This window comes from Tachypleus tridentatus, chromosome 13 (assembly GCF_004210375.1).
Source record: "Tachypleus tridentatus isolate NWPU-2018 chromosome 13, ASM421037v1, whole genome shotgun sequence".
Classification (NCBI taxonomy): domain Eukaryota; kingdom Metazoa; phylum Arthropoda; class Merostomata; order Xiphosura; family Limulidae; genus Tachypleus; species Tachypleus tridentatus.
In genome coordinates, this window is record NC_134837.1 from 199,347,104 (window position 1) to 199,373,905 (window position 26,802).

Sequence of the window (26,802 nt, forward strand, 5' to 3'; positions counted from 1 at the left end):
CAGGTGAGGAATTGTATCTTGAAAGTTAACGTTACAAGACCTCGAATTTCCACTGATTCACTAGAAGGCGCGTGTGAATAGACATTCTGTTTGGTTGAACAAATTTTGTATAAGTAAATGTTGTGATACACCATCACAGCCACTTCTACAAAAGAGTAACTGCATTTCAAAATTTTTATCCAAGTCACGGCTATTAGAAACACACGCTTAGGACAATCTCTATATAACAAAAATAAGGTTACAAACATGTTTAGGACTATCTCTATAGAAAGTAGCACGTTACAAACACACGTTTAGGACTACCTCTATAAAAATAAAATTTTACAAACACGCCAGTTTAGGACTATCTCTATGGAAAATGGAACGTTACAATACAAACACAGTTTTGGAAATTACCTCTAGAGACAACAGACTGTTGTAAATTAGTGATTACCTTTGAAAAAACTACGTTGAAAACGTATGTTTAGAGTCACTTTTTGTAGAATAACGGAAGTAAAGTTATTTTGTACAGACCAGTTACATACTAAATAAATACAATCATAATATGCAAAGGAATGTAAATGTAAAGAACATTTAGAAACATTTACGCAGGTTTTATAACTGTGACGAATCAGAGAAAGTAAAATTACAAATATGTACAGCAAAGGATTAGTGTAAAGAAAAGAGGAAACGTTATAATAAGTTATTGTTAAGCGTAAAAGTATGAACTTTGGGAAGAGGAACTGCAGAATTAGGGGTGGGAAATGGAACCAGAGATTTATGGATGGGAAGATGTGCTATAGAGTTATAGACGAGAAGAGCTAGAGAATTTGGGACGGGATGATGTAGTGGAAAGTTGGGTGTTGGGAGAGGAACTAGAACAGGTTGGGAAAAGGTCCTAGAGTTAGAGATATATGTATGATGCATGATTTATCCTCAAGTGGAACAGCGGTGAATTTAAAACGATAAATGTTGGAGTTCGATTTCCTGTGGTGGACACAACAGATAGCTCAGTATGATTTTGCTTTAAAACAAACAGAAATGATCCTAAACAAATGTATAATATGAGACTTTTTAAATTTAACATGAAACAAACGTGTGAAAAAGGATATTTCAGACTTTATCTGTAACAAACGTATAACACTTGGCTTTTGAAATATCAATACATATTTTTGTGTTTAAGGGTCACAGTTAACATTATAAAAATAAGTTCAGTGCCTGAAAATGAACATACCAAAAAAATGTTTAATTATTATTGTTATTATTTGAGATTACAACACAAATTGAACATAAAAACATGTATTAGAATTGTAAGTTATAGTTTCAATAATTAATGGACATCTATAAATCTTCCATTATTTACTATAATTAATGTAATTCTACGTTCAGATTCTGATAAAACATTTTCCAACAGAGCAATATTGGTAGATAAGATAGCGTTAAATATCAGATGTTTCAATTATTCAAGGTGTTTTGGTTTGATATATGATAGACTCCTGCTTTCAAGAAGCCTCAAAAAAGAAAATCTAAAGGGGTTAAATCGAGCAAATCGGTTCATTTAATAGGTCCTCCCCTACCAATCAGACACTCTGGATAAGTTTTGATTAAAAGCTTTAACAATTTGAGCATAGTGGGATGTTTCTACATTTTGTTGGAAGATAGCTCTTTGTAACAAGCCAGGAGTTTCTCGGAGTTGTAGACTATTGTAGCATTTGTAGATACGAGTTACCAGTAACAGTTCGTTCGTTCGTCAGAGAAACAAGAATAAAACAAAATAAATAGATAAAACAGAACTTACAAGTCTGATACTTGTATTTAAATTCAGTTTTCGTTGTTATCTCAAATAACAAAGTTATTCAACTTTATTTTTGGCATATTAATTTTCATGTGTGGATATATCATACAAACGTTTCACTTGACTGACTCCTTTTAACAGAAGTTACGATTGACTTTCACTGACTCCTACCAGTAGAAGTAACGTTTCACATATACTGACTCTTACTATTGAAAGTAACGTTTCACTTATGCTGACTCTTACTATCAGAAGTAACATTTCACTTGTACTGACTACAACTATCGGAAGTAACGTTTCACTTGTACTGACTCCAATTATCGGAAGTAACATTTCGCTTATGTTGACTCGTTAACATTTGATAATTTAACTGATTTATGTCAGCAAATGTAACGTTTCACTTTTCTGCATGAAGTTATTTGGTTTATACTATATAATCTCAGAAGATACCCGTAGGTAACCTAATTATTACATGTACAGTTTGATTTCTATCTTAGAGTGTACTTTTTAAAACAGACATATCTTACAGTTATCAAATTATAAGGTGTCGTTAGTGAATATTTAGCCGGAGACTTTTCGAAACAATTTCATACTTTAAACTACGAGTTCAACTTGCCTTTCGACTAGATCGTAAATTATTTGTTTTTCAATTATAAATAAAGACCGAACATTTTTAAGTATCGCACGTTCGTTCTAAGTGTTTTTAATATAATTTTATCTCAGCGATTTCGTTTTTCAACGAGTACCAATAAATATTTATGAGCCAAACAGCGTGTGACAACGTCTTGTTCACAAAGTTGTGTGTATTTGATTAAACATCTCCCCTGGTGGCATCGAACAAAATTAGATTGAGCTTCTATCCAAGTTTCAATTAGTTTTAGTCTAGGCAGCTTAGATCTTTTGGTTGATTCCATTACCCGGAGGCGAATGAAAGCGGTTTAATAATTCTAAAATGACAACCGCTAATCAGTTTAAAAATTTGGATTTAGTTTTAGTTTTTCCATCCAATATCTTGGGACCAGCGAAAGCTTCAGTAATTTCTAGTAAATCTTGCAGAATTAACTAATCGAAAATTTAATATTTTAAAAGAATTATAAAATATATTAAACTTGCACATTAATGTAATATTTTTTTCCATATAAACTGCTGAAACATAATGTTATGTTCCTTCTCACATTTATTAAAATATTCTATGGCTTGAGGTTTAAGTAGATGGCGCTCGAGTCATTTAAAATATATTACTACGAAATAATTATTGTTTTAAAACTAAAGAAGAAAGCATTTTATAAAGTCTACAGGATAATATTGGCCTACTGTTTCTATTTATGAGATTACTGGGTGAAAACAACAACGGAAAACCCAGTTTTATTTCTTAAATTTCATACTTTGTGTATTTTTGTTGTTTTTCACGCACAGCTACACGAAGTTCATCCGCGCTAGCAGTCCCAAATTTAGCAGTGTAAAGACCAGAGTGAAGGCAGCTAGTCATCACCACTTACCGCCCACTTTTCATCTACTTTTTTACCAACGAATACTGGGATTGGTTGTCACCTTATAACGCTCCCACGGCTAACAGGGCAAGCATGTTTAGTGCGATGGGGATTGAAACCCGTGGCCTTCAGATTGCGATTCGAGCGCCTTAACCACCGAGCCATCCCAGCCTCATATCTTATGTAAGCAACGTTCACTGATAGGTTTGACTTTATAAATGAACTGCGTCTAACAGAAACTGTATTTGTTTGGCATTTTTAAAATTTTGATGATTTCGTGTCTAAATGACAATCAAATGTTTTTATAAATGTCTTAAAACACAGCTGTTAATAACATTTTGATATTTATGTTTCTGCTTTTCAAGTTAAAAATAAAATTCACCATTAAATGGTGTTTCAGTGAATCTTTTTTTTTTCATTATCGTCCAGCTCAACTGACGAGTATCGGTAGTAAACGAAAAGCCTCTTAGGGCAGTCACTTGTAAACTTGTGAGAAACAACGGACAAATCTGAAATGGTATTTTTTAGAAGCCTAATATTCAATAAGAGTGAATAAGTTAGGTTTGTTTTTAAAGCAAAGCCACACTGGGCTATCTGATATAACCACCGCATAGAATCGAACCCCGGATCTTAACGTTGTAAGTCTTTAAATTTAATGTTGTTCCCTCGGGATACAACAAACCAAGAAAAATATGGAACAAAATTGCAGTTTGCGTGAGGCCTATTGTTAACATTACAAATGCATTTTTAACAATATATAACAGTAGTAATGTAGGTGGCTAATAAGGAATTAAATAAAACAAAGTAAATGTATAACTTCTTCTTAACTGTTTCACTGGCTCAATACGTTTACAGGCTTACGATGTTAAAAACTGAGCTTCTACACCTGTGGTGGGCAGATAGCCCATTGGGTAGTTTTGTACTTAAAAAACAAACTGGGCCCGGCATAGCCAGGTGGTTAAGGAGTCGACTCGTAATCCGAGAGTCGCTGGTTCGAATTTCCGTCACACCAAATATGCTCGCCCTTTCAGCCGTGGGGGCGTTATAATGTGACGGTTAATTTCACCATTCGTTCGTAAAAGAGTAGCCCAAGAGTTGGCGGTGAGTGGTAATGACTAGCTGCCTTCCCTCTTGTCTTACACTGCTAAATTAGGGACGGCTGGCACAGATATCCTTCAAGTAGCTGTGCGCGAAATTCAAGAAAACAAACTTAATTTAGGTGTCGTGTTTGTGTAATAACACATCACGTTTTATCTTTAATGCTCAAATATTTCTTCGTGAAGTTGTTTCGTTATAATTTGAGAGACAAGTTTGAAACACGTGATATTTTTTTATTTAATTAAATAACTTTTGTCACTTAGTTATTACAGAACAGATACACTTGTATCTTTAATAATTAACATATTGAACACGTGCACTTTTTCCTACTTTTTCTTATTAAATACCCATTATAAGCACATAGATTTCATCAAATGTTGTTTGTAACTTAACGGTTATTTCTTAACCCTCATCTTACCTTCATGAACCGAACAAACCTACCACAAGTCGCTAATTTTCTCGCACCCGAAGAACTTCATCTTAACATTTCTGGTATCTGTTTTTGCACTTCGAATACTTTAAATTTCACAATATTCTCCAGTTTACATATCTAACAATTTCTACACCATCTCACGGCAGTTCTCCTATTTAACGATTTCTAAACAGTCTCAATGCAGTCCTCCCATCTAACAACTTCTACACCACCTCACGGCAGTCTTCCCATCTAACAACTTCTACACGATCTCACGGCAATTCTCCAATCTAACTACTTCTAAACCATCTCAATGCAGTCCTCCCATCCAACAATTTCTTTGCCATCTCACGACAGACCTCCGGGTACAGTTTTGGTTACATAAAGTTAGTTTTAGCGGTAGTGAATTCTATAAGGGTTGCTAATTGGTTGCTGGGGATGTGTATCCTGTGAAAGTGAGTTTTCTCGGGGCACTCTCGTTTTCCCCCTACATCCAAATCTCAGGCATTAAATCTTTAGATCCCAGCCAAGGCAACACTCTTGCCCAGTCCTGAATCGGGTCGTTTTAAGTTGGTATCTAATTTTCGGACTTCGGTCTCCGGCCTGGCTCACTTTTCCTGTGTCGCCTTTGTCTCGCACCCCCCTTTCTCACCTGTCATTTCTATAATGTCCCACCGCACTTCATCACCTTAAAGAAGTGAAAGTTAAATACAGGCAAATTTCCAAGTACAGTTCAACAATATTTCATGTGAGGGGACGAAGAGGAACCACAACGTTCCTGACCACCCCAGTTGGAGAGAGAATTCTCCAGATCTCTCTCTCTCTCTAAACTAAACCCCTGCCAAGTTCGTTTGCGTTCAATGGTTCGGACCACTAGCTGTTTTCTCTATAATCTTACACTGCTAAATTAGGGACTGATATCGCAGATAGCTCTCATGTAGTTTTTCGCGAAATTCAAAACAAACCAAATATTCACAGACGTAAATTAATTAATTACTATACGGTGAATTAAAAAATGGCTTGATATTACCTAGGAACCATGAGGGGACCAGCTGTTTAATGACTGTATTTCATGTTAAAGATTTCTTTAGGTTTTCGTGAAAAGTGAAACTGAAAGGAGAATATGTGAAGTAAAAAAACCAAAAACCCTTAGAACAAGTGAGGTTAACAAAAACCATTTGTATAATGAAACTAAAAGTGGACAGTAGCCTTAAGTAAAGGATTGAAGATAGATAGAACCCTTTTGTACAATAAATATTGAAGTCATTTTAAATTTATAGGTGCAAGTCAGGTGAAAAGCCGACAAAAGTTATTCTTAGGAGTCAGGTTAAAGATTCAAAAACGTTATTTTTCAAGCAAAATAAAATTGCATGGGAATTGCTTTCTCTTAAATGAAGATATAAGTCCTTATTACAAATTGGTCTCAAGATGAAACCATATTAAACCGGAATTTAATTACTTGTTATATTTTTCAAAAGTTTCAAGTTTATTTTCACTCAAAACAAATACACTTTCCCGATAATGATTTAATTATAGATACATTAGTTTTTTTCTGCACAGAAATGGAAAGCTACAACGGTGGTATGGCGGGAAATGAAGCAACCAACCACATCAGAAGCTCCTCCCAATATCTAATTGAAATTCACAAAGGTCGACCAATTAAACTTCAAGTAAAAGTGTTAATTCCAGTCAAAGATCATCCTAATGTAAGTAATGTACTTTTAAATCAATTCAAGATCACATAAAGAGATGATGTTTTGGAGTTTGTTTTAGTTCTTTACATTTCTAGTTATTTTCTTACGAACTCTGTCGTTAAGTGCATTATACCAGTAAAAAAAATCAGAAAGAAACTCACAAACAAATGAAATAGTCCATGCAGATAGATATTTGCATGTCGATATTTTATAAGACTAACCATTTTATATACTGCAGTGTTTCTCCGAAAATAAGACAGGGCTTATATTAATTTTCACTCCAAAATATGACACTAGGGCTTATTTTCGAGGGAAGTCTTATTTTGATATATTAAAAAAATGAAGTTACAAAGTAAAACTATTAAACTAACCATTTAAAATAAACTATTATTAAACTATTAAACTAACTGATTAATACTTAAACAAACTAATTAACTAAATATTAAATTAATTAATAAATTAATTTTTTTTATTTCTTTCCTCTTCCTGCCATTCTTAACTAGGGCTTATTTTAAGGGTAGGGCTTATATTAAAACTATCCCCAAAAATCACACTAGGTCTAATTTTATGGGTAGGTCTTATTATCGGAGAAACACGGTAGTCAGTGTAGGTACTGAACAAGTGTAACAACTGGGGTCTTCTTGTCATCTATATCAGGTAGTGTAGGTACTGTACGCGTGTAACAACTGGGGTTTTTCGTCTTATTCTCTGTACCAGGTGGTGTAAGCACTGTACGAGTGTAACAACTGGGATCTTTCTTCTTGTTCTATGTTCCAGGTGGTGAAGATACTGTACAAGTGTAACAGCTGGGATCTGTCTTCTTGTTCTCTATAACAAATGGTGTAGTTACTGTACAAGTGTAACATGTTGGTCTTTCTTGTTCTCTGCACCAGGTGGTGTAGGTACTGTACGAGTTTAACAACTGGGGTCTTTCTTCTTGTTCTTTATATCAGGTGGTGCAGGTACTATACAAGTTCAACAACTGGTGTCTATCTTTTTGTTCTCTGTACCAGAGGGTGTAGGTAGTGTACAAGTGTAACAACTGGGGTCTTTCTTCTTCTTCTCTGTTCCAGGTGGTGTATGTACTGTACGAGTGTAACAATAGGGGGCCTTTCTTTTTGTTCTCTGTACCAGAGGGTGTAGGTACTGTACAAGTGTAACAACTGGGGACTATCTTCTTGTCCTCTATACCAGGAAGTGAATATACTGTATAAGTGAAACAACTGTGATCTTTCTTATTCTTCTCTGTACCAGATGGTGTAGGTACTGTACAAGTGTAACAACTGGGGTTTTACTTTGTTTTCTATGTTCCAGGCGAAGTAGGTATTGTACAAGTGTAACAAATGGTGTCTTTCTTTTTGTTCTCTGGTCCAGGAGGTGTTAATATTGTACGAGTGTAACAACTTGGGTCTTTCATTTTGTCCTATGTACCAGGTAGTGTAGGTACTGTACAATTGTAACAACTAAGGTCTTTCTTATTGTTCTCTGTACCAGGTGGTGTAGGAACTGTAAAAGTGTAACAACTGGGTCTTTCTTCTTGTCCTCTATACCAGGTGTAGGTACTGTACAAATGTAACAATTAAAGTTTTTCTTCTTGTTCTATGTTCCAGGCGGAGTAGGTACTGTAAAAGTGTGACAAATGTTGTCTTTCTTCTTGTTCTCTGTACCAGGAGTTGTAGGTACTGTACAAGTGTAAGAACTGTGGACTTTCTTAGTGTCCTCTATACCAGGTGGTGTAGGTACTGTACAAGTGTAACAGCTGGGGTGTTTCTTCTTGTCCTCTATACCAGGAGTTGTAAATACTGTACAAGTGTAACAAATAGGGTCTTTCTTCCCTTCCTCTATACCAGGTGGTGTAGGTACTGGACGAGTGTAAGAACTGGGTTCTTTCTTCTTGTCCTCTATATCAGGAAGTATAGGTACTGTATAAATGTAACAACTGGGTTTTTTTTTGTCCTATGCACCAAGTAGTGTAGGTGCTGTACAATTGTAAAAACTAAGGTCTTTCTTCTTCTTCTTTGTAACAGGTGCTGTAAGCACTGTACGAGTGTAACAACTGGGGTCTTTCTTCTTGTTCTCTGTTCGAGGTGGTGTAGGTACTGTACGAGTGAAACAACTGGGGTCTTTCTTCTTGTTCTCTGTTCGAGGTGGTGTAGGTACTGTACGAGTGAAACAACTGGGGTGTTTCTTTCTGTTCTCCGTACCAGAGGGGTTAGGTACTGTACAAGTGTAACAACTGAGGTCTTTCTTCTTGTTCTCTGTATCAAGTGCTGTAAGCACTGTCCTAGTGTAACAAGTGGGGTCTTTCTTCTTGTTCTCTGTACCAGAGGGTGTAGGTAGTGTACAAGTGTAACAGCTGGGGTCTTTTTTCTTGTCCTCTATACCAGGAGGTGTAAATATTGTACAAGTGTACAACTGGGGTCTTTCTTCTTCTTCTCTGTTCCAGGTGGTGTATGTACGATACGATTGTAACAATTGGGGCCTTTCTTCTTGTCCTCTATACCAGGAGGTGAATATACTGTATAAGTGAAACAACTGTGATCTATTTTATTGTTCTCTGTACCAGATGGTGTAGGTACTGTACAAGTGTAACAACTGGAGTTTTACTTTGTTTTTTATGTTCCAGGCGAAGTAGGTATTGTACAAGTGTAACAAATGGTGTCTTTCTTTTTGTTCTCTGGACCAGGAGGTGTTAATATTGTACGAGTGTAACAACTTGGGTCTTTCTTTTGTCCTATGTACCAGGTAGTGTAGTTACTGTACAATTGTAACAACTAAGGTCTTTCTTCTTGTTCTCTGTATCAAGTGCTGTAAGCACTGTCCGAGTGTAACAACTGGGGTCTTTCTTCCTGTTCTCTCTCCCAGGTGTTGTAGGTACTGTACGAGTGTAACAACTGGGGTCTTTCTTTTTGTTCTCTGTACCAGTGGGTGTAGGTACTGTACAAGTGTAACAACTGGGGTCTTTCTTCTTGTTCTCTATATCAGGTGGTGTAAATACTATACAATTGCAACAACTGGTGTCTTTCTTCTTGTTCTCTGTATTAGATGGAGTAGGTACTGTATAAGTGAAACAACTGGGATCTTTCTTATTTTTCTCTGTACCAGGTGGTGTAGATACTGTTCGAGTGTAACAACTTGGGTCTTTCGTTTTGTTCTCTGTACCTGTGGGTGTAGGTACTGTACAAGTGTAACAACTGGGGTCTTTGTTCTTGTACTCTATATCAGGTGGCGTAATTACTATACAAGTGCAACAACTGGTGTCTTTCTTCTTGTTCTCTGTATCAGATGGAGTCGGTACTGTATAAGTGTAACAACTGGGATCTTTCTTATTGTTCTGTGTACCAGGTGGTGTAGGTACTGTACAAGTGTAACAACTGGGGTTTATCTTTTTGTTCTCCGTACCAGAGGGTATAGGTACTGTACAAGTGTAACAACTGGGGTTTATCTTTTTGTTCTCCGTACCAGAGGGTATAGGTACTGTACAAGTGTAACAGCTGGGGTCTTTCTTGTTGTCCTCTATACCAGGAGTTGTAAATACTGTACAAGTGTAACAACAAGGGTCTTTCTTCTCTTCCTCTATACCAGGTGTTTTAGGTACTGGACGAGTGTAAGAACTAGGGTCTTTCTTCTTGTCCTCTATATCAGGAAGTATAGGTAGTGTGTAAATGTAACAACTGGGTATTTTGTCCTATGCACCAATTAGTGTAGGTGCTGTACAATTGTAAAAACTAGGGTCTTTCTTCTTGTTCTCTGTATCAGGTGCTGTAAGCTCTGTACGAGTGTAACAACTGGGGTGTTTCTTTTTGTTCTCTGTTCGAGGTGGTGTAGGTACTGTACGATTGTAACAACTGGGGTGTTTCTTTTGGTTCTTTGTACCAGAGGGTGTAGGTACTGTACGAGTGTAACAACTGGGGTCTTTCTTCTTGTCCTCTATTCCAGGAGGTGTATATACTGTATAAGTGTAACAAATGGGATATTTCTTATTGTTCTCTATATCAGGTGGTGTAGGTACTGTACAAGTGTAACAACTGGGGTGTTTCTTCTTGTTCTCTGTATCAGATGGAGTAGGTACTGTATAAGTGTAAAAACCTGGATTTTTTATTTTTCGCTGTACCAGGTGGTGTAGGTACTGTAGAAGTGTGTCAACTGGGGTCTTTCGTCTTGTTTTCTGTACCGGAGGGTGTAGGTAAAGTACAAATGTAACAGCTGGGGTCTTTCTTCTTGTCCTCTGTACCAGGTAGTGTAATTACTGTACAAATGTAACAGCTGGGGTCTTTCTTCTTGTCCTCTATACCAGATGGTGTAGGTACTGTACAAGTGTAACAACTAGGGTCTATCCTCTTGTTCTCTGTACCAGGTAGTGTAGTTACTGTACGAGTGTAACAACTGGGGTTTCTCTTCTTGTTCTATGTTCCAGGCGGAGTAGGTACTGTACGAGTGAAAGAACTGGGGTCATTCTTCGTGTCCTCTATACCAGGTGGAGTTGGTACTGTACGAGTGTAACAACTGGGGTCTTTCTACTTGTCCTCTATACCAGGAGGTGTATATACTGTATAAGTGTAACAACTGGGATCTTTCTTATTGTTCTCTTTATCAGGTAATGAAGGTACTGTACATGTGTAACAACTGGGGTCTTTCTTCTTGTTCTCTGTATCAGATGGAGTAGGTACTGTATAGGTGTAAAATCTGGGATCTTTCTTATTTTTCTCTGTACCAGAAGGTGTAGGTACTATATGAGTGTAACAACTTGAGTCTTTTTTCTCGTCCTCTATACCAGGTGGTGTAGGTACTGGACGAGTGTAAGAACTGGGTCTTTCTTCTTTTCCTCTATACCAGGAGGTATAAGTTCTGTACAAATGTAACAACTGGGGTTTTTCTTCTTGTTCTATGTTCCAGGCGGGGTAGGTACTGTACGAGTGTAAGAATTGGGGTCTTTCTTCGCGTCCTCTGTACCAGGTGGTGTAGGTATTGTACAAGTGTAACATCTGGGGTCTATCAATATGTTCTGTGCACCAGGTGGTGTAGTTACTGTACGAGTGTAACAACGTGGGTGTTTCTTGCTGTCCTCTATACCAGGTGGTGTATATACTGTATAAGTGTAACAACTTGGGTCTTTGTTTTTGTCCTCTGTACCAGGTGGTGTATATACTGTATAAGTGTAACAACTTGGGTCTTTGTTTTTGTCCTCTGTACCAGGTGGTGTATATACTGTATAAGTGTAACAACTTGGGTCTTTGTTTTTGTCCTCTGTACCAGGTGGTGTAGTTACTGTACGAGTGTAGCAACTGGGATCTTTGTTATTGTTCTCTCTACCAGATGGTGTAGGTATTGTAAAAGTGTAACAACTGGGGGTTTCTTCTTTTTCTATGTTCCAGGTGGAGTAGGTATTTACAAGTGTAACAAATGATGTCTTACTTCTGGTTCTCTGTATCAGGTGCTGTAAGCACTGTACGAGTGTAACAACTGGGGTGTTTCTTCTTGTTCTCTGTTAGAGGTGGTGTAGGTACTGTACAAGTGTAAAAACTGGGGTCTTTCTTCTTGTCCTTTATTTCAGGAGGTGTATATACTGCATAAGTGAAACAACTGGGATCTTTCTTATAATTCACTATACCAGGTGGTGTAGGTACTGTACAAGTGTAACAACTGGGGTTTTTGTTCTTTTTCTATGTTCCAGGCGGAGTAGGTATTTACAAGTGTAACAAATGGTGTCATTATTCTTGTTCTCTGTATCAGGTGCTGTAAGCACTGTACGAGTGTATCAACTGGGGTCTTTCTTCTTGTTCTCTGTTAGAGGTGGAGTAGGTACTGTACGAGTGTAACAACTGGGGTGTTTCTTTTTGTTCTTTGTACCACAGGGTGTAGGTACAGTACAAGTGTAACAATTGGGGTCTTTCTTCTTGTCCTCTATACCAATTGGTGTAGTTACTGTACAAGTGTAACAAGTGGATCTTTCTTCTTGTTTTCTGCACCAGGTGGTGTCGGTACGGTACGCGTGTAACAACTGGGGTCTTTCTTCTTGTTCTCTGTACCAGGTGGTGTTTGTACTGTACGAGTGTAGCAACTGAGTGTTTCTTCGTGTCCTATATACCAGGAGGTGTATATACTGTATAAGTGAAACAACTGGGATCTTTCTTTTTGTTCTCTGTACCAGGTGGTGTATGTACTGTATAAGGGTAACAACTGGTGTCTTTCGTCTTGTTTTCTGTACCAGAGGGTGTATGCACTGTACGAGTGTAATAACTGGGATGTTTCTTCTTGTATTCAATACCAGTTGTTGTATACAAGTGTGACAATTGGGTCTTTTTTGTTGTTCGCTGTACCAGATGGTGTAGTTACTGTACAAGTGTAACAACTGGGGTCTTTTTTTTGTTCTCTGTTCCAGGTGGTGTAGGTACTGTACGAGTGTAACAACTGGGGTATTTCTTTTTGTTCTCTATTCCAGGAGTTGTATATACTGTATAAGTGAAACAACTGGAATCTTTCTTATTGTTCTCTCTACCAGATGGTGTAGGTACTGTACAAGTGTAACAACTGGGGTTTTTCTTCTTTTTCTATGTTCCAGGCAAAGTAGGTATTTACAAGTGTAACAAATGGGTCTTTTTTCTTGTTCTCTGTACCAGGTAGTGTAGGTACTGTACAATTGTAACAACTAGGGTCTTTCTTCTCGTTATCTGTATCAGGTGCTGTAAGCACTGTACGAGTGTAACAACTGGGGTCTTTCTTCTTGTTCTCTGTTCCAGCTGGTGTAGGTACTGTACGAATGTATCAACTGGGGTGTTTCTTTTTGTTCTATGTACCAGAGGGTGTAGGTATTGTACGAGTGTAAGAACTGGTGTCTTTCTTCTTGTCCTATATACCAGAAGGTATACGTACTGTACAAACGTAACAACTGGGGTTTTTCTTCTTGTTCTATATTCCAGCTGGAGTAGGTACTGTACGAGTGAAATAACTGGGGTCTTTCTTCGTGTCCTCTATACCAGTTGGTGTAGGTACCTTACGAGTGTAAGAACTGGAGTCTTTCTTCTTGTCCTTTATACCAGAAGGTATAGGTACTGTACAAATGTAACAACTGGGGTTTTTCTTCTTGTTCTATGTTCCAGGCGGGGTAGTTACTGAACGAGTGTAACAACTGCGGTATTTCTTTTTGTTCTATATTCCAGGAGTTGTATATACTGTATAAGTGAAACAAATGGAATCTTTCTTATTGTTCTCTCTACCAGATGGTGTAGGTACTGTACAAGTGTAACAACTGGGGTTTTTCTTCTTTTTCTATGTTCGAGGCAAAGTAGGTATTTACAAGTGTAACAAATGGTGTCTTTTTTCTTGTTCTCTGTACCAGGTGGTGGAGGTACTGTACGAATGTAACAACTTGGGTGTTTTTTTTTGTCCTATGTACCAGGTAGTGTAGGTACTGTACAATTGGAACAACTAGGGTCTTTCTTCTCGTTATCTGTATCAGGTGCTGTAAGCACTGTACGAGTGTAACAACTGGGGTCTTTCTTCTTGTTCTCTGTTCCAGCTGGTGTAGGTACTGTACGAATGTATCAACTGGGGTGTTTCTTTTTGTTCTATGTACCAGAGGGTGTAGGTACTGTACGAGTGTAAGAACTGGTGTCTTTCTTCTTGTCCTCTATACCAGAAGGTATACGTACTGTACAAACGTAACAACTGGGGTTTTTCTTCTTGTTCTATATTCCAGCTGGAGTAGGTACTGTACGAGTGTAAGAACTGGAGTCTTTCTTCTTGTCCTTTATACCAGAAGGTATAGGTACTGTAGAAATGTAACAACTGGGGTTTTTCTTCTTGTTCTATGTTCCAGGCGGGGTAGGTACTGTACGAGTCTAAGAACTGGGGTCTTTCTTCTTGTTCTCTGTATCAGATGGAGTAGATACTGTATAAGTGTAAAATCTGGGATCTTTCTTATTTTTCTCTGTATCAGAAGGTGTAGGTACTGTATGGGTGTAACAACTTGAGTCTTTCTTCTTGTCCTCTCTACCAGATGGTGTAGGTACTGTACAAGTGGAACAACTAGGGTCTTTCTTCTCGTCCTCCATACCAGGTGGTGTAGGTGGTGGACGAGTGTAAGAACTGGGGTCTTTCTTCTTGTCTTCTATACCAGGAGGTATAGGTACTGTACGAGTGTAACAACTTGGGTATTTCTTGCTCTCCTCTATACTGGGTGGTGTCGGTAGTGTAGGAGTGTAACAACTTGGCTCTTTCTTCTTGTCCTCTATACAAGGTTTTGTAAAAACTGTACGAATGTAACAACTTGGGTCTTTTTTTTTGTCCTGTGTACCAGGTAGTGTAGGTACTGTACAAGTGTAACAACTAGGGTCTTTCTTCTCGTCTTCTATACAAGGTGGTTTAGGTACTGGACGAGTGTAAGAATTGGGGTCTTTCTTCTTGTCCTCTATATCATGAGGTATAGGTACTGTACAAATGTAAGAACTGGGGTTTTTCTTCTTGTTCTATATTCCAGGCTGGGTAGGTACTGTACGAGTGTAAGAACTTGTGTCTTTCTTCTTGTTCTCTATACCAGGTAGTGTAGATACTATATAAGTGTGACAACTGGGGTCTTTCTTCTTGTTCTCTGTTCCAGGTGGTGTAGTTACTGAACGAGTGTAACAAGTGGGGTCTTTCTTTTTGTTCTATGTACCAGAGTTTGTAGGTACTGTACAAGTGTAACAACTGTGGTCTTTCTTCTTGTCTTCTCTACCAGGTAGTGTAGTTACTGTACGAGTGTAGCAACTGGGGTCTTTCTTCTTGTTCTCTATATCAGAAGGAATATGTACTGTACGAGTGTAAGAACTTGGGTGTTTCTTGTTTTCCTGTATACCAGGTGGTGTAAGTATTGTACAATTGTAACAACTAGGGTCTTTCTTCTTGTTCTCTGTACCAGGTAGTGTAGTTACTATACGAGTGTAGCAACTGGGGTCTTTCTTCTTGTTCTCTGTTCCAGGTGGTGTAGGTACTGTACAAGTGTAACAACTGGTGTCTTTCTTTTTGTTCTATGTACCAGAGGGTGTAGGTACTGTATGAGTGTAAGAACTGGGCTCTTTCTACGTGTCGTCTATACTCAGTGGTGTAGGTACTGTACAAGTGTAAAAACTGGGGTCTTTCTTCTTGTCCTTTATACCAGGAGTTGTATATACTGTATAAGTGAAACAACTGGGATCTTTCTTATTGTTCTGTGTACCAGATGATGTAGGTACTGTACAAGTGTTACAACTGGGGTCTTTCTTCTTGTTCTATGTTCTAGGCGGAGTAGGTACTGTACGAGTGTAAGAACTGGGGTCTTTCTTCGTGTCCTCTATACCAGGCGGAGTAGGTACTGTACGAGTGTAAGAACTGGGGTCTTTCTTTTTTCTCTGTACCACAGGGTGTAGGTACTGTAGAAATGTAACAACTGGGGTTTTCTTCTTGTTTTATGTTCCAGGCGGAGTAGGTACTGTACGAGTGTAAGAACTGGCGTCTTTCTTTTTGTCCTTTATACCAGGTAATGTAGGTACTGTACGAGTGTAACAACTTGGGTCTTTCTTTTTGTCCTGTGTACCAGGTAGTGTAGGTACTGTACAATTGTAACAACTAGGGTCTTTCTTCTTGTTCTCTGTACTAGGTGGTGTAGTTACTGTACGAGTGTAGCAACTGGGATCTTTGTTATTGTTCTCTCTACCAGATGGTGTAGGTACTGTACAAGTGTAACAACTGGGGTTTTTCTTTTTGTTCTCTGTACCAGAAGGTGTAGGTTCTGTACAAGTGTAACAACTGGTGTTTTTCTTTTTGTTCTCTGTACCAGAGGGTGTAGGTACTGTACAAGTGTAACAACTGGGGTCTTTCTTCTTGTCCTTTATACCAAGAGGTGTATATACTGTATAAGTGAAACAACTGGTATCTTTCTTATTGTTCTGTGTACCAGATGATGTAGGTACTGTACAAGTGTTACAACTGGGGTCTTTATTCTTGTTCTATTTTCCAGGCGGTGTAGGTACTGTACGAGTGTAAGAACTGGGGTCTTTCGTCGTGTCTTCTATACCAGGCGGTGTAGGTATTTATAAGTGTAACGAATGGTGTCTTTCTCTTTGTTCTCTGTACCAGGTAGTGTAGGTACTGTACGAGTGTAACAACTGGGGTCTTTCTTCTTGTTCTCTGTTCCAGGTGGTGTAGGTACTGTACGAGCGTAAGAACTGGGGTCTTTCTTTTTTTCTCTGTACCAGAGGGTGTAGGTACTGTAGAAATGTAACAACTGGGGGTTTTCTTCTTGTTCTCTGTACCAGGTGATGTAGGTACTGTACGCGTGTAACAACTGGGGTCTTTCTTCTTGTTCTCTTTATCAGGTGGTGTAGGTACTGTACGAGTATAACAACTAGGATCTTTCTTCTTGTTCTCTATATCAGGTGTTTTAGGTACTATACAAGAGCAACAACTGGTTCTTTCTTTTTGTTTCTTATACCAGGTGGTGTAGGTACTATACAAGTGTAAGAACTGAGGTCTTTCTTCTTGTTCTTTATACCAGGTAGTGTAGTTACTGTACGAGTGTAACAAGTGGAGTCTTTCTTCGTGTCCTCTGTACCAGGGGGTGTAGGTACTGTAGAAGGGTAACAACTGGGTTTTTCTTCTTGTTTTCTTTATATTCTTTCTATGATTGTCTTTTGGCTATTTGTTTATCATTAATTTCAAGATGTCTACTCAAGTTACAAAGTTACGTGTTGTATTCTAGTACTTCATTTGTTGTAATTTCGAAGCTGGAACTTACATTATAGAGTAACATTTTAATTTTTATTCTCAACTTATTATGTGATGTTCTGTTCTGATTATTTGTTTATTTGTGACGGATAATGACATGTGATGTTTATGTAATTATTTAATATATTTTATTATATAATCAAAATAGTAAAACACAATTATTATATTATTTATAAACTCGTCACTATCTGTTGGTGTTTTTTAGTTTAACTTTGTAGGTAAATTACTTGGACCAAAAGGCAATTCTCTGAAGCAGTTACAAGAAGATACTCAGACAAAAATGGCCGTACTTGGTAAAGGTTCAATGAGAGATAAAAACAAGGTTAGTTTTGAAATATAGATTTATTCCATGACAATTTATTGAATGTTTGCATATAAGGTAGAAGTGACACGAATATTGTATTTGATTATTGATTTAGCAGAATTTCCGTGGCAAATAATCTTACGTTAGGAAGTAGAGATTCAAACACCACTATTGTTTGTTTGTTATTGAAATTCACATAAAGCTGGACGAGAGCTATCTGCTCTAGCTGTCCCCAATTTAACAGTGTAATACTAGACGGAAGGCAGCTCGTCATAACTATCCACCGTCAGCTCTTGGGCTACTCTTTTGCGAACAAATAGTGGGATTTACCGTAACATTGTAATGCCCCATGGCTGAAAAGATAGAGCATATTTGGTGTAACAGGAATTCAAACCCGTGTCTCCTAGATTATGAGTCGAACTTCCTACACATCTGGGCATATCCTGCCTCATACACAACTAACCAGATTTGTAGGCTTTAGAAATCCCCATAACAGTTCAATGCTTAGTTGTGACCCAGTAGTTTTCATGTCGAATTGTGGATGAGGTGTTTCAGCATTCGCATTGCATCAATACACTTTTCCTCAATTTAGTGCTGTGGGAGCATTATAAAAGTAGCAGTCAAATTCCATTGTTCTATTGGAATAGTCTTCCCTCTAGTGAATCAGTTTAAAATTAAGGACAACTAGAGTAGGTAACTCCTGCACGATACTTAAGTACTGTGAGTGTTAACATGTCATCCTGGTACTGTGTGACGTTAATAAGGTGTCTTAAATGACTAAGAACCAATTACTTAGCTTACAAAATGTTTCCACAATACACCCAGAAGCTTAACTGTTCAGTTGTTTTTATAGCATAATTAAAACTCAACAGATCAAACAATGACCATTAGAGTTGAACATAAAACACTGTAGATTGAATGAGTAATACGTTAATTATTTTACACATCTCTTAAAATTTTCAGATTCATTTTAAGAAATAGAAGTTGCAAAGTAAAACGTGTTTACTGTGTTTATTTCCAAGCATGAGCCACTGTGGTAATATCATTTGAGACACATCTTTTATGACACGTTTCTAATACTGTTGTGTACCGATATGTTTCTACTGCTACTATTGTTTTTTGTCGACACGTTTCTATTACTACTGTTGTTCTTTGTCGATACGTTTTTACTACTGTTGTTCTTTGTCGATACGTTTTTACTACTGTTGTTCTTTATCGACACGTTTATTCTTCCACTGTGTAATAAAATAAAACAAAACACCTAGGTTGAACTGTAATGACAAAATAAATTCAAAATAAAACTTCTGAATGATTAGAACATAAGTTTTATAACTTATATCAAGTCTTGGGCTGGCACAGATTTTTACCAGCTCTTTGTTTCTTTAAATATGAGTGTTAATAAGCAATAAGTTATTAAGATATATCAATAATTTCAATAAATAAGGGAATAAGGAAATAGAACTAGAAGAGGAAGAAACCTAATTCATAAACATAAAACAAACATCAACAACAATCACTGAACCAATTTAAGATCAATAATAATATCGAACAACAATAATTATAATATGTTCTACTTGGATCTCGTTAACTAACATGCTTAAGATCAAGACAGGTTTTTTTTATTTAGTGGTTAGACCACGAGATTACATCTCATGTGACTAGCTTATTTACATAGTATTTCAGTACATTAAAATCTGTACGTCACTGCTAATGGAAGCTTGGAGCAGTTCCATAGCTTACTCAGAACCAATGTGCTCTGTCTAGAAGGCGATTTAAAATTTCAATTAATATAACTGGAATATTTCAATTACAACTGTTCACTACCACATTTCTAGTGCTAATGTGTAGTGACACATTTTGAATACCAGTGTTTCCTAATACATATTTCACTTCCATTGTTTACTGACTTATTTCAGTTACCATGTTTATCAATGGCACATTTCAAATACTTCTCTTTATTTACAAATTTAAACTCAGTTTTCGTTCGTCACGTCTGCTTGTTAAATACATTCAAGAAAAGAACTGAATTGTGACGGTAACTATACTGAAGTTTATATACCTTTGGCCATAGTAATTATAAGTCGAGTTTAATGAAAGTAAAGTTACAGGAAACGAAACAAAAACAATTCTTTAAATCATGTCTCGTGGTTTTAGATATAGGACTATAATATCAGGACGAGGTAAACTTGTTTCATTTACTAGATATTCGTCTTTTAGTTCGAAGGAATATCTTGGACAGTATGTGATTAGCAATTCTTCGTGTTTTTATTCAAATTTGTTGTTCGTGTTTTGTTAGGAAGAAGAGCTTCGCTAACTAGAAGACCCCAAATATTCTTACCTACGAGAAGACTTGCACGTGGAAATATTCTTACCTACGAGAAGACTTGCACGTGGAGATATTCTTACCTACGAGAAGACTTGCACGTGGAAATAACAGCAAATATTCTTACCTACGAGAAGACTTGCACGTGGAAATATTCTTACCTACGAGAAGACTTGCACGTGGAAATATTCTTACCTACGAGAAGACTTGCACGTGGAGATATTCTTACCTACGAGAAGACTTGCACGTGGAAATAACAGCAAATATTCTTACCTACGAGAAGACTTGCACGTGGAAATATTCTTACCTACGAGAAGACTTGCACGTGGAAATATTCTTACCTACGAGAAGACTTGCACGTGGAGATATTCTTACCTACGAGAAGACTTGCACGTGGAAATAACAGCAAATATTCTTACCTACGAGAAGACTTGCACGTGGAAATATTCTTACCTACGAGAAGACTTGCACGTGGAAATATTCTTACCTACGAGAAGACTTGCACGTGGAGATATTCTTACCTACGAGAAGACTTGCACGTGGAAATAACAGCAAATATTCTTACCTACGAGAAGACTTGCACGTGGAAATATTCTTACCTACGAGAAGACTTGCACGTGGAAATATTCTTACCTACGAGAAGACTTGCACGTGGAGATATTCTTACCTACGAGAAGACTTGCACGTGGAAATAACAGCAAATATTCTTACCTACGAGAAGACTTGCACGTGGAAATATTCTTACCTACGAGAAGACTTGCACGTGGAAATATTCTTACCTACGAGAAGACTTGCACGTGGAAATATTCTTACCTACGAGAAGACTTGCACGTGGAAATAACAGCTTCTGCCCCAGCAGCCGAAGCTTACTCACGTATGGCCCTAGCTCTGGCCCGACTGAAACCATTCCTTGTACCAGTAAGTATTTACTGTGCCCTTTTATTGACGCAACTGGATCCTTTTCTAGTCCCAGTAATCACTAATGGTGATGTCTGTGGTTCAGTAACATAAAAATACATTTCTAGAACCTTCTGGAAGAAGTTTAGAAAATATTAGAGACTGTTAATATTAAAAATATTTTTTCTTCAGGAGGAAATGTCGGAGACTGGATGATATCTATTGTTTTTTTTTTTTAATTTCACGCAAAGCTACACGTGGGCTATCTGCGTTAGCTTCCACTAATTTAGCAATGTAAAGAGTACAGGGAAGGCAGCTAGTCAACACCACCCATCGCCAACATTTGAGCTACTCTTTTACCAACGAATAGTGCGATTGACGGAACGTTATAATGCCCCATGGCTGAAAGGGACGAGCATCTTTGGTGTGACGGGAATTCGAACCCGCGACTCTAAAATTATGAGTCGAGCGTCCACATTACCCGGCAATACTTAGTCCGGACGACATCGAAAGCAATACTTTTTCTGGGTCGTATGTGAAGTAAAAGTAAAAGGAATATTTCTTCATGTATAATTGTTTTTTTAAAGCATGTTGTGTAATATAAGTTTATAAACATTGTTTTATCCATCCATTTAACATGTTTCCTAATAACTAAATAAACTAGTGATTATGTTATTATATTATCATTTTAGTAATAAAGACCTTCGTAACTCAGTCAAGTTTTCACTAATAATTGAATAAATCATTCCGAAACATTCGAATTTAAAAATAAAATTTTGTTGTCGTTAAATAATGATATGTTTAGTTTTTAATCACCTATTGATTGTTACAGGACTATTACGATGTATAATAGTTTTAGGTGTTGGGTGTATTTTGTTGAGTAACAGTGTGTTTAGTTTTTAATAACCTGTTGCCCCCCGCTAGTACAGCGGTATGTCTCCGGATTTACAACGCTAAAATCAGGGGTTCGATTCCCCTCGGTGGGCTGAGCAGATAGCCTTTGTGGCTTTGCTAAAAGAAAAACACACATAAAACACAATAACCTGTTGATTGTTACATGACTATTACATATATAATAGTATTAAGTATTGTGTGTATTTTGTTAAGTAACATTATGTTTAGTTTTTAATAACCTGTTAATTGTTACAGGACTATTACGATGTATAATAATTTTAAGTGTTGTGTGTATTTTGTTGAGTAACATTATGTTTAGTTTCTAATAACCTGTGGATTGTTACAGATCTATTACGATGTTTAATAGTTTTAAGTGTTGTGTGTATTTTGTTGAGTAACATTATGTTTAGTTTCTAATAACCTGTGGATTGTTACAGAATTATTACGATGTTTAATAGTTTTAAGTGTTGTGTGTATTTTGTTGAGTAACATTATGTTTAGTTTCTAATAACCTGTGGATTGTTACAGAACTATTACGATGTTTAATAGTTTTAAGTGTTGTGTGTATTTTGTTGAGTAACAGTATGTTTAGTTTTTAATTACCTGTTAATTGTTACAGGACTATTATGACGAAATACGCCAGAAACAGCTAAGAGAGCTTGCAACTTTGAATAAAATCAAACAACACGATCGTACAATCGATAGCAAGGAGCAACCAACACTTCCACCTGGTGGCGAAAAAACGTTCATATTACAGACTTCCAGGCAACCTACGACTCTGTATCCTTATGAACTGCTGAATGGAGAAGATAGGTTAATTGGTGGACTATTACATCCTAAGCGTATAATACCACGTGGTGATGGACTTCGAAGTATATGTCTTCCACTGAAGCGTTGCATTTACCAAGAAGGTATTTCACTAGCACCGCCTAGCGAGCCAATGGTAACAGAAAAAAATCAGCGACAGTTATGCACCCAAGCTGAATTGAGAGGAATCAAAAATGGATTAATAAGTTTGGTAATTATGTATTATTATAGTCATAGGTTTTATGTGTTATAAATAGTAAGTTTGGTAATTATGTATTATTATAGTCATAGGTTTAATATGTTATAAATAGTAAGTTTGGTAATTATGTATTATTATAGTCATAGGTTTAATATGTTATAAATAGTAAGTTTGGCAATTATGTATTATTATATCCATAGGTTTAATATGTTATAAATAGTAAGTTTGGCAATTATGTATTATTATATCCATAGGTTTAATATGTTATAAATAGTAAGTTTGGCAATTATGTATTATTATATCCATAGGTTTAATATGTTATAAATAGTAAGTTTGGTAATTATGTTTTATTATAGTCATAGGTTTAATATGTTATAAATAGTAAGTTTGGAAATTATATATTATTATATCCATAGGTTTAATATGTTATAAATAGTAAGTTTGGCAATTATGTATTATTATATCCATAGGTTTAATATTTTATAAATAGTAAGTTTGGTAATTATGTTTTATTATAGTCATAGGTTTAATATGTTATAAATAGTAAGTTTGGTAATTATATATTATTACATCCATAGGTTTAATAGGTTATAAATAGTAAGTTTGGTAATTATGCATTATTATATCAATAGGTGTAATGCATTCTGAAATGGATCAATAAGTTTTATAAACGTATCATCATTATTTTAAACATATCTTTCTAGTGGGAATTTGTATTATAGAAACAAAGGATTAAGGTTAATCCACCTATGCAACAACACTAATTAGTTGTATCTTCCAGGACTACATCGAGGGGTACCGAACGATCGACAAGGATTATTCACCTTTCAGGTTGGTTGGGTTCACCTTTTGTGAATGGAAGTCAAAAGTGGTTAAGACAGAGGTAGAGAAGAGGACCTAGTTTTTACTTTGTATAATCTGAAGTAATATCTTACTTTAGGGCCTTTTGTTTCCGATCATTAATCTTTAATTATTTTTCCGCCATTATAATTTCGTATTTACATTTGAACAGTTCTAGAAACACTTGTACTTGTTATCTACATCATGCAAGAGGAGGATCTTTAGTATTTTCGTTAGATATTGGGTTCGAATAAGCATCCTTATTAAAGTTGGTGCTAAAAGTATTAGGAGTAGAATGACTGGACATAGTCCTAACTTTCAAATGTCAATTTTCAACTAAAGAGCTGTAAGACTGTCAATTACCCTATTCGTTGTTAGTTAGTCTACTGGCAGATGGTAAAATATTGTGCAATTTTTTAGTTTGTAATAAAAAACAAACTATAAGACGGTGAAGGTTTTTGACAGAGAAGACTACGTATGTATTATTTTCCCATTTTGGGTTTAGATGCTGTAGTTTAGACAAGCATATAAAATTACAAGATAGTCAAAGTAATTTCAAATACCATACGTCGTCCAACTGTTTTCTTATTCTGAATTGAATATTATATGCATAGTTTGGAAGAAACCTGACTGATTAATTTATTATAAATATCTGAATTTACAATGAGAAAAAGATCTCAGAGGTAAACTTTTCAATATCACCTGGTAAACTGTGACACAAAGCCAACAATAATAAGAGCCAACATCCAATTGTAATTTTAAGTACATAGAATATAAAAAATAAAATAAAGCCAGTATTTACAACCAAGAATTTAAAATTATTATTTCAGGTTGGATTCAAAATTACACTCTAGTTTGAGGAGCTAATTTTTTTAATTATATTCCAGCTTCGATGAGAACCAGTATACTTCCTCTGGTTTTTACGAAACAGAAGAAATGTATAACACAAGAGTTAATGAAGGTAAGCCTGGTTAATGTATGTTCATGATGAGGCCTAGGTATTTCAAAAATACTGATTTTACAATGGGTTTGATAAAAGTATGTTTGATTAGCTCTACAATCTTGATGAAGTGGTCTAAATATAACAAGAAGAAGGATTAAGAACTGGTTCAGTAAAGGTAAGTGCGATTAACCCAGTAGTTAGATTTAACAACTGCTTCAATGAAGGTTAAAAGCCCTAATACAACATACATTATAATGCTCACTGCTGTTAAAAGTCCTAATACGACATGCAATATAATTAATGTACACAGTGGTTAAAAGACTCAATACGACATTCATCATAATTATCACTAAATAAATATCCCACTCTGAAATACACACCGTAAACATAACATTTCTTGTTTTTAAAGTTTCTCTTTTTTGTGGCTTCAGAGTGGATAATCCCAGTGATACATAAAGGACCACCTGTAACTCACAAAGGACCACCTGTAACTCCCAAAGCTTCGTTCCGACATTCATGTCGAGATCATCCATATCCTTCTGTTGGTCGTCCACACTTTTAAACATCACACTGTTTGGACATGAGTGGCCAGTGACCAATTTGATGAAGCTTAGCAAGAAAGGTAGAGTCAAACGACAGATGTGTAACACTGGGCAATGAAGACAATAGCTTACAACCTCTACCCACACTCAACCAATTAGATTTTTCGTAGTTGGAATACAAAACAAGACCGACCAATCAAATTTTGTGTAGCTGACGTTTTCATCTTTCTGTACAGAGTTCTTTTGTTTGTTTTTATTAATGATACAGGTGAAAATAAACTGAAATGAACAACTTTACGTTAATTTAGACATTATGAAAGGAAAGGCCAAGTAAATAATGGCATCACGTGTTTGTACAAAGCAAGCTGTCTTAAGAAGATCCCGAGAGGCGTGATGAATCTGAAGAGATTCTTAATCGTTCATTTTGTTGTTAGTGCTAACATAATTATTATCATACATCATCACATCTGCTGGACCACGAGATTTTTCAAACATTCAGCACCATCCGCCCCACATACTCCTGCCAACACCAGTATTACCCAAACTCTTAGGTTTTGTTGCTTTTCTAAGTTAATCAGAGCTCAAACGTGATAGCTGTCATCATCTTTCGGACAAGAAGTTTACTGTAACTGTATATTTACAGCATCACTGTAGTCTCTGATACAAGAGCACATCGTTTTCAATATGCTAGGTCCACAGTTAACAATATATTGTATTCTGATACCAAATGACTAGAAATTAGAACCAAACGATGTGAGTAATGAAATTGTTTCCGTTTATGATAAAAATAAGTTTGTGGATCCAGATAGTTGAAGAAATGACTGCTTTACAAGACTGACGTAAATTTACCACAATTTATTCATTACTCTATTTCCTTTTTATTATGTAAACATAGGATCTCCAGTCACAAAACAAGTTTTGTTAGACCTCAAACTTAACTATTTAGTCAACAAACTAACGGCGTTCAGTATACTTAAAAGGAGTTAACAATATTTCTTCCCAAAATATCTGGTTTGTAGATGACTTAAAGAAATTTTATTATAATTACAAGACTTGTTTGTGTGATCTGGTTTACATTTCACCAGTAGTTCTTCATCAGACTGGTTTATATATATAACACGTAGAGCGTTGGTCTTTCTTATAAAAGGAGGCATGATGAACACTGAAAGTGTGCAAAGGCTTCGTAGGTATGGGATATGGAAGATGTAGTGTGTTTCAAACATCCAGTGGTTTTGTAATAAACATCTAAACACGAGATTCTTCGCATTATGAACACTAATTTTAGTTTGTCATTGACGTTTTATATTTACTTGTGACAAAAAACAATTTCACCCTAATAAACAACTTTCATCAACCTGATATCAGCTATCTGATTTCATGGAAGTTCTGTCTATTTCTGTGTAATATTTATCGTCGTTTTCTTGTTCCAAATGAATATTTTCTAAAAACCAAATTCAAAGAAGCTCGAGTGCTAAATCAAATACCTTCTGTCGAATAGTCCTTCCTAGATGACGACAGTCATACAGTCTGGAAATCAATGTCACAGCATATAAACACATGGTTTGTTGTCACAGTATGGACACCTCTATAACTACACATAAACCCAATATTTATCGCTCCAGAATGGACATCTATACAACTACATCTAAATACCATGTTTATCTCAGTATGGACACTAGCATTGCTAGATTTAAATACCACATTCTCTGTAAGGACACTAGTATAACTACATCTAAATATCATCTTTATCTCAATATGGACACTAGTGTAACTACATCTAAATACCATATTTATCTTAGTATTGACACTAGTGTAACTAACCTAAATACCATGTTTATCTCAGTA

The 26,802-nt window shown here is 36.3% G+C and overlaps 1 protein-coding gene across 1 annotated transcript in view; it reads left to right on the top strand.

Moving 5' to 3' along the window:
• Window positions 1-26,290, top strand: part of LOC143237877 (KH domain-containing, RNA-binding, signal transduction-associated protein 3-like) — a 41,264-nt gene extending 14,974 nt beyond the window's left edge. The window contains 8 exon segments of the mRNA XM_076477580.1: window positions 6,332-6,477; window positions 17,414-17,530; window positions 19,809-19,878; window positions 20,677-20,753; window positions 22,246-22,644; window positions 23,414-23,463; window positions 24,360-24,433; window positions 24,847-26,290. Coding sequence (XP_076333695.1) covers window positions 6,334-6,477; window positions 17,414-17,530; window positions 19,809-19,878; window positions 20,677-20,753; window positions 22,246-22,644; window positions 23,414-23,463; window positions 24,360-24,433; window positions 24,847-24,977 — 1,062 coding nt within the window. The 5' untranslated portion in view covers window positions 6,332-6,333 and the 3' untranslated portion in view covers window positions 24,978-26,290.
• The last annotated feature ends 512 nt before the right edge of the window (window positions 26,291-26,802 follow it).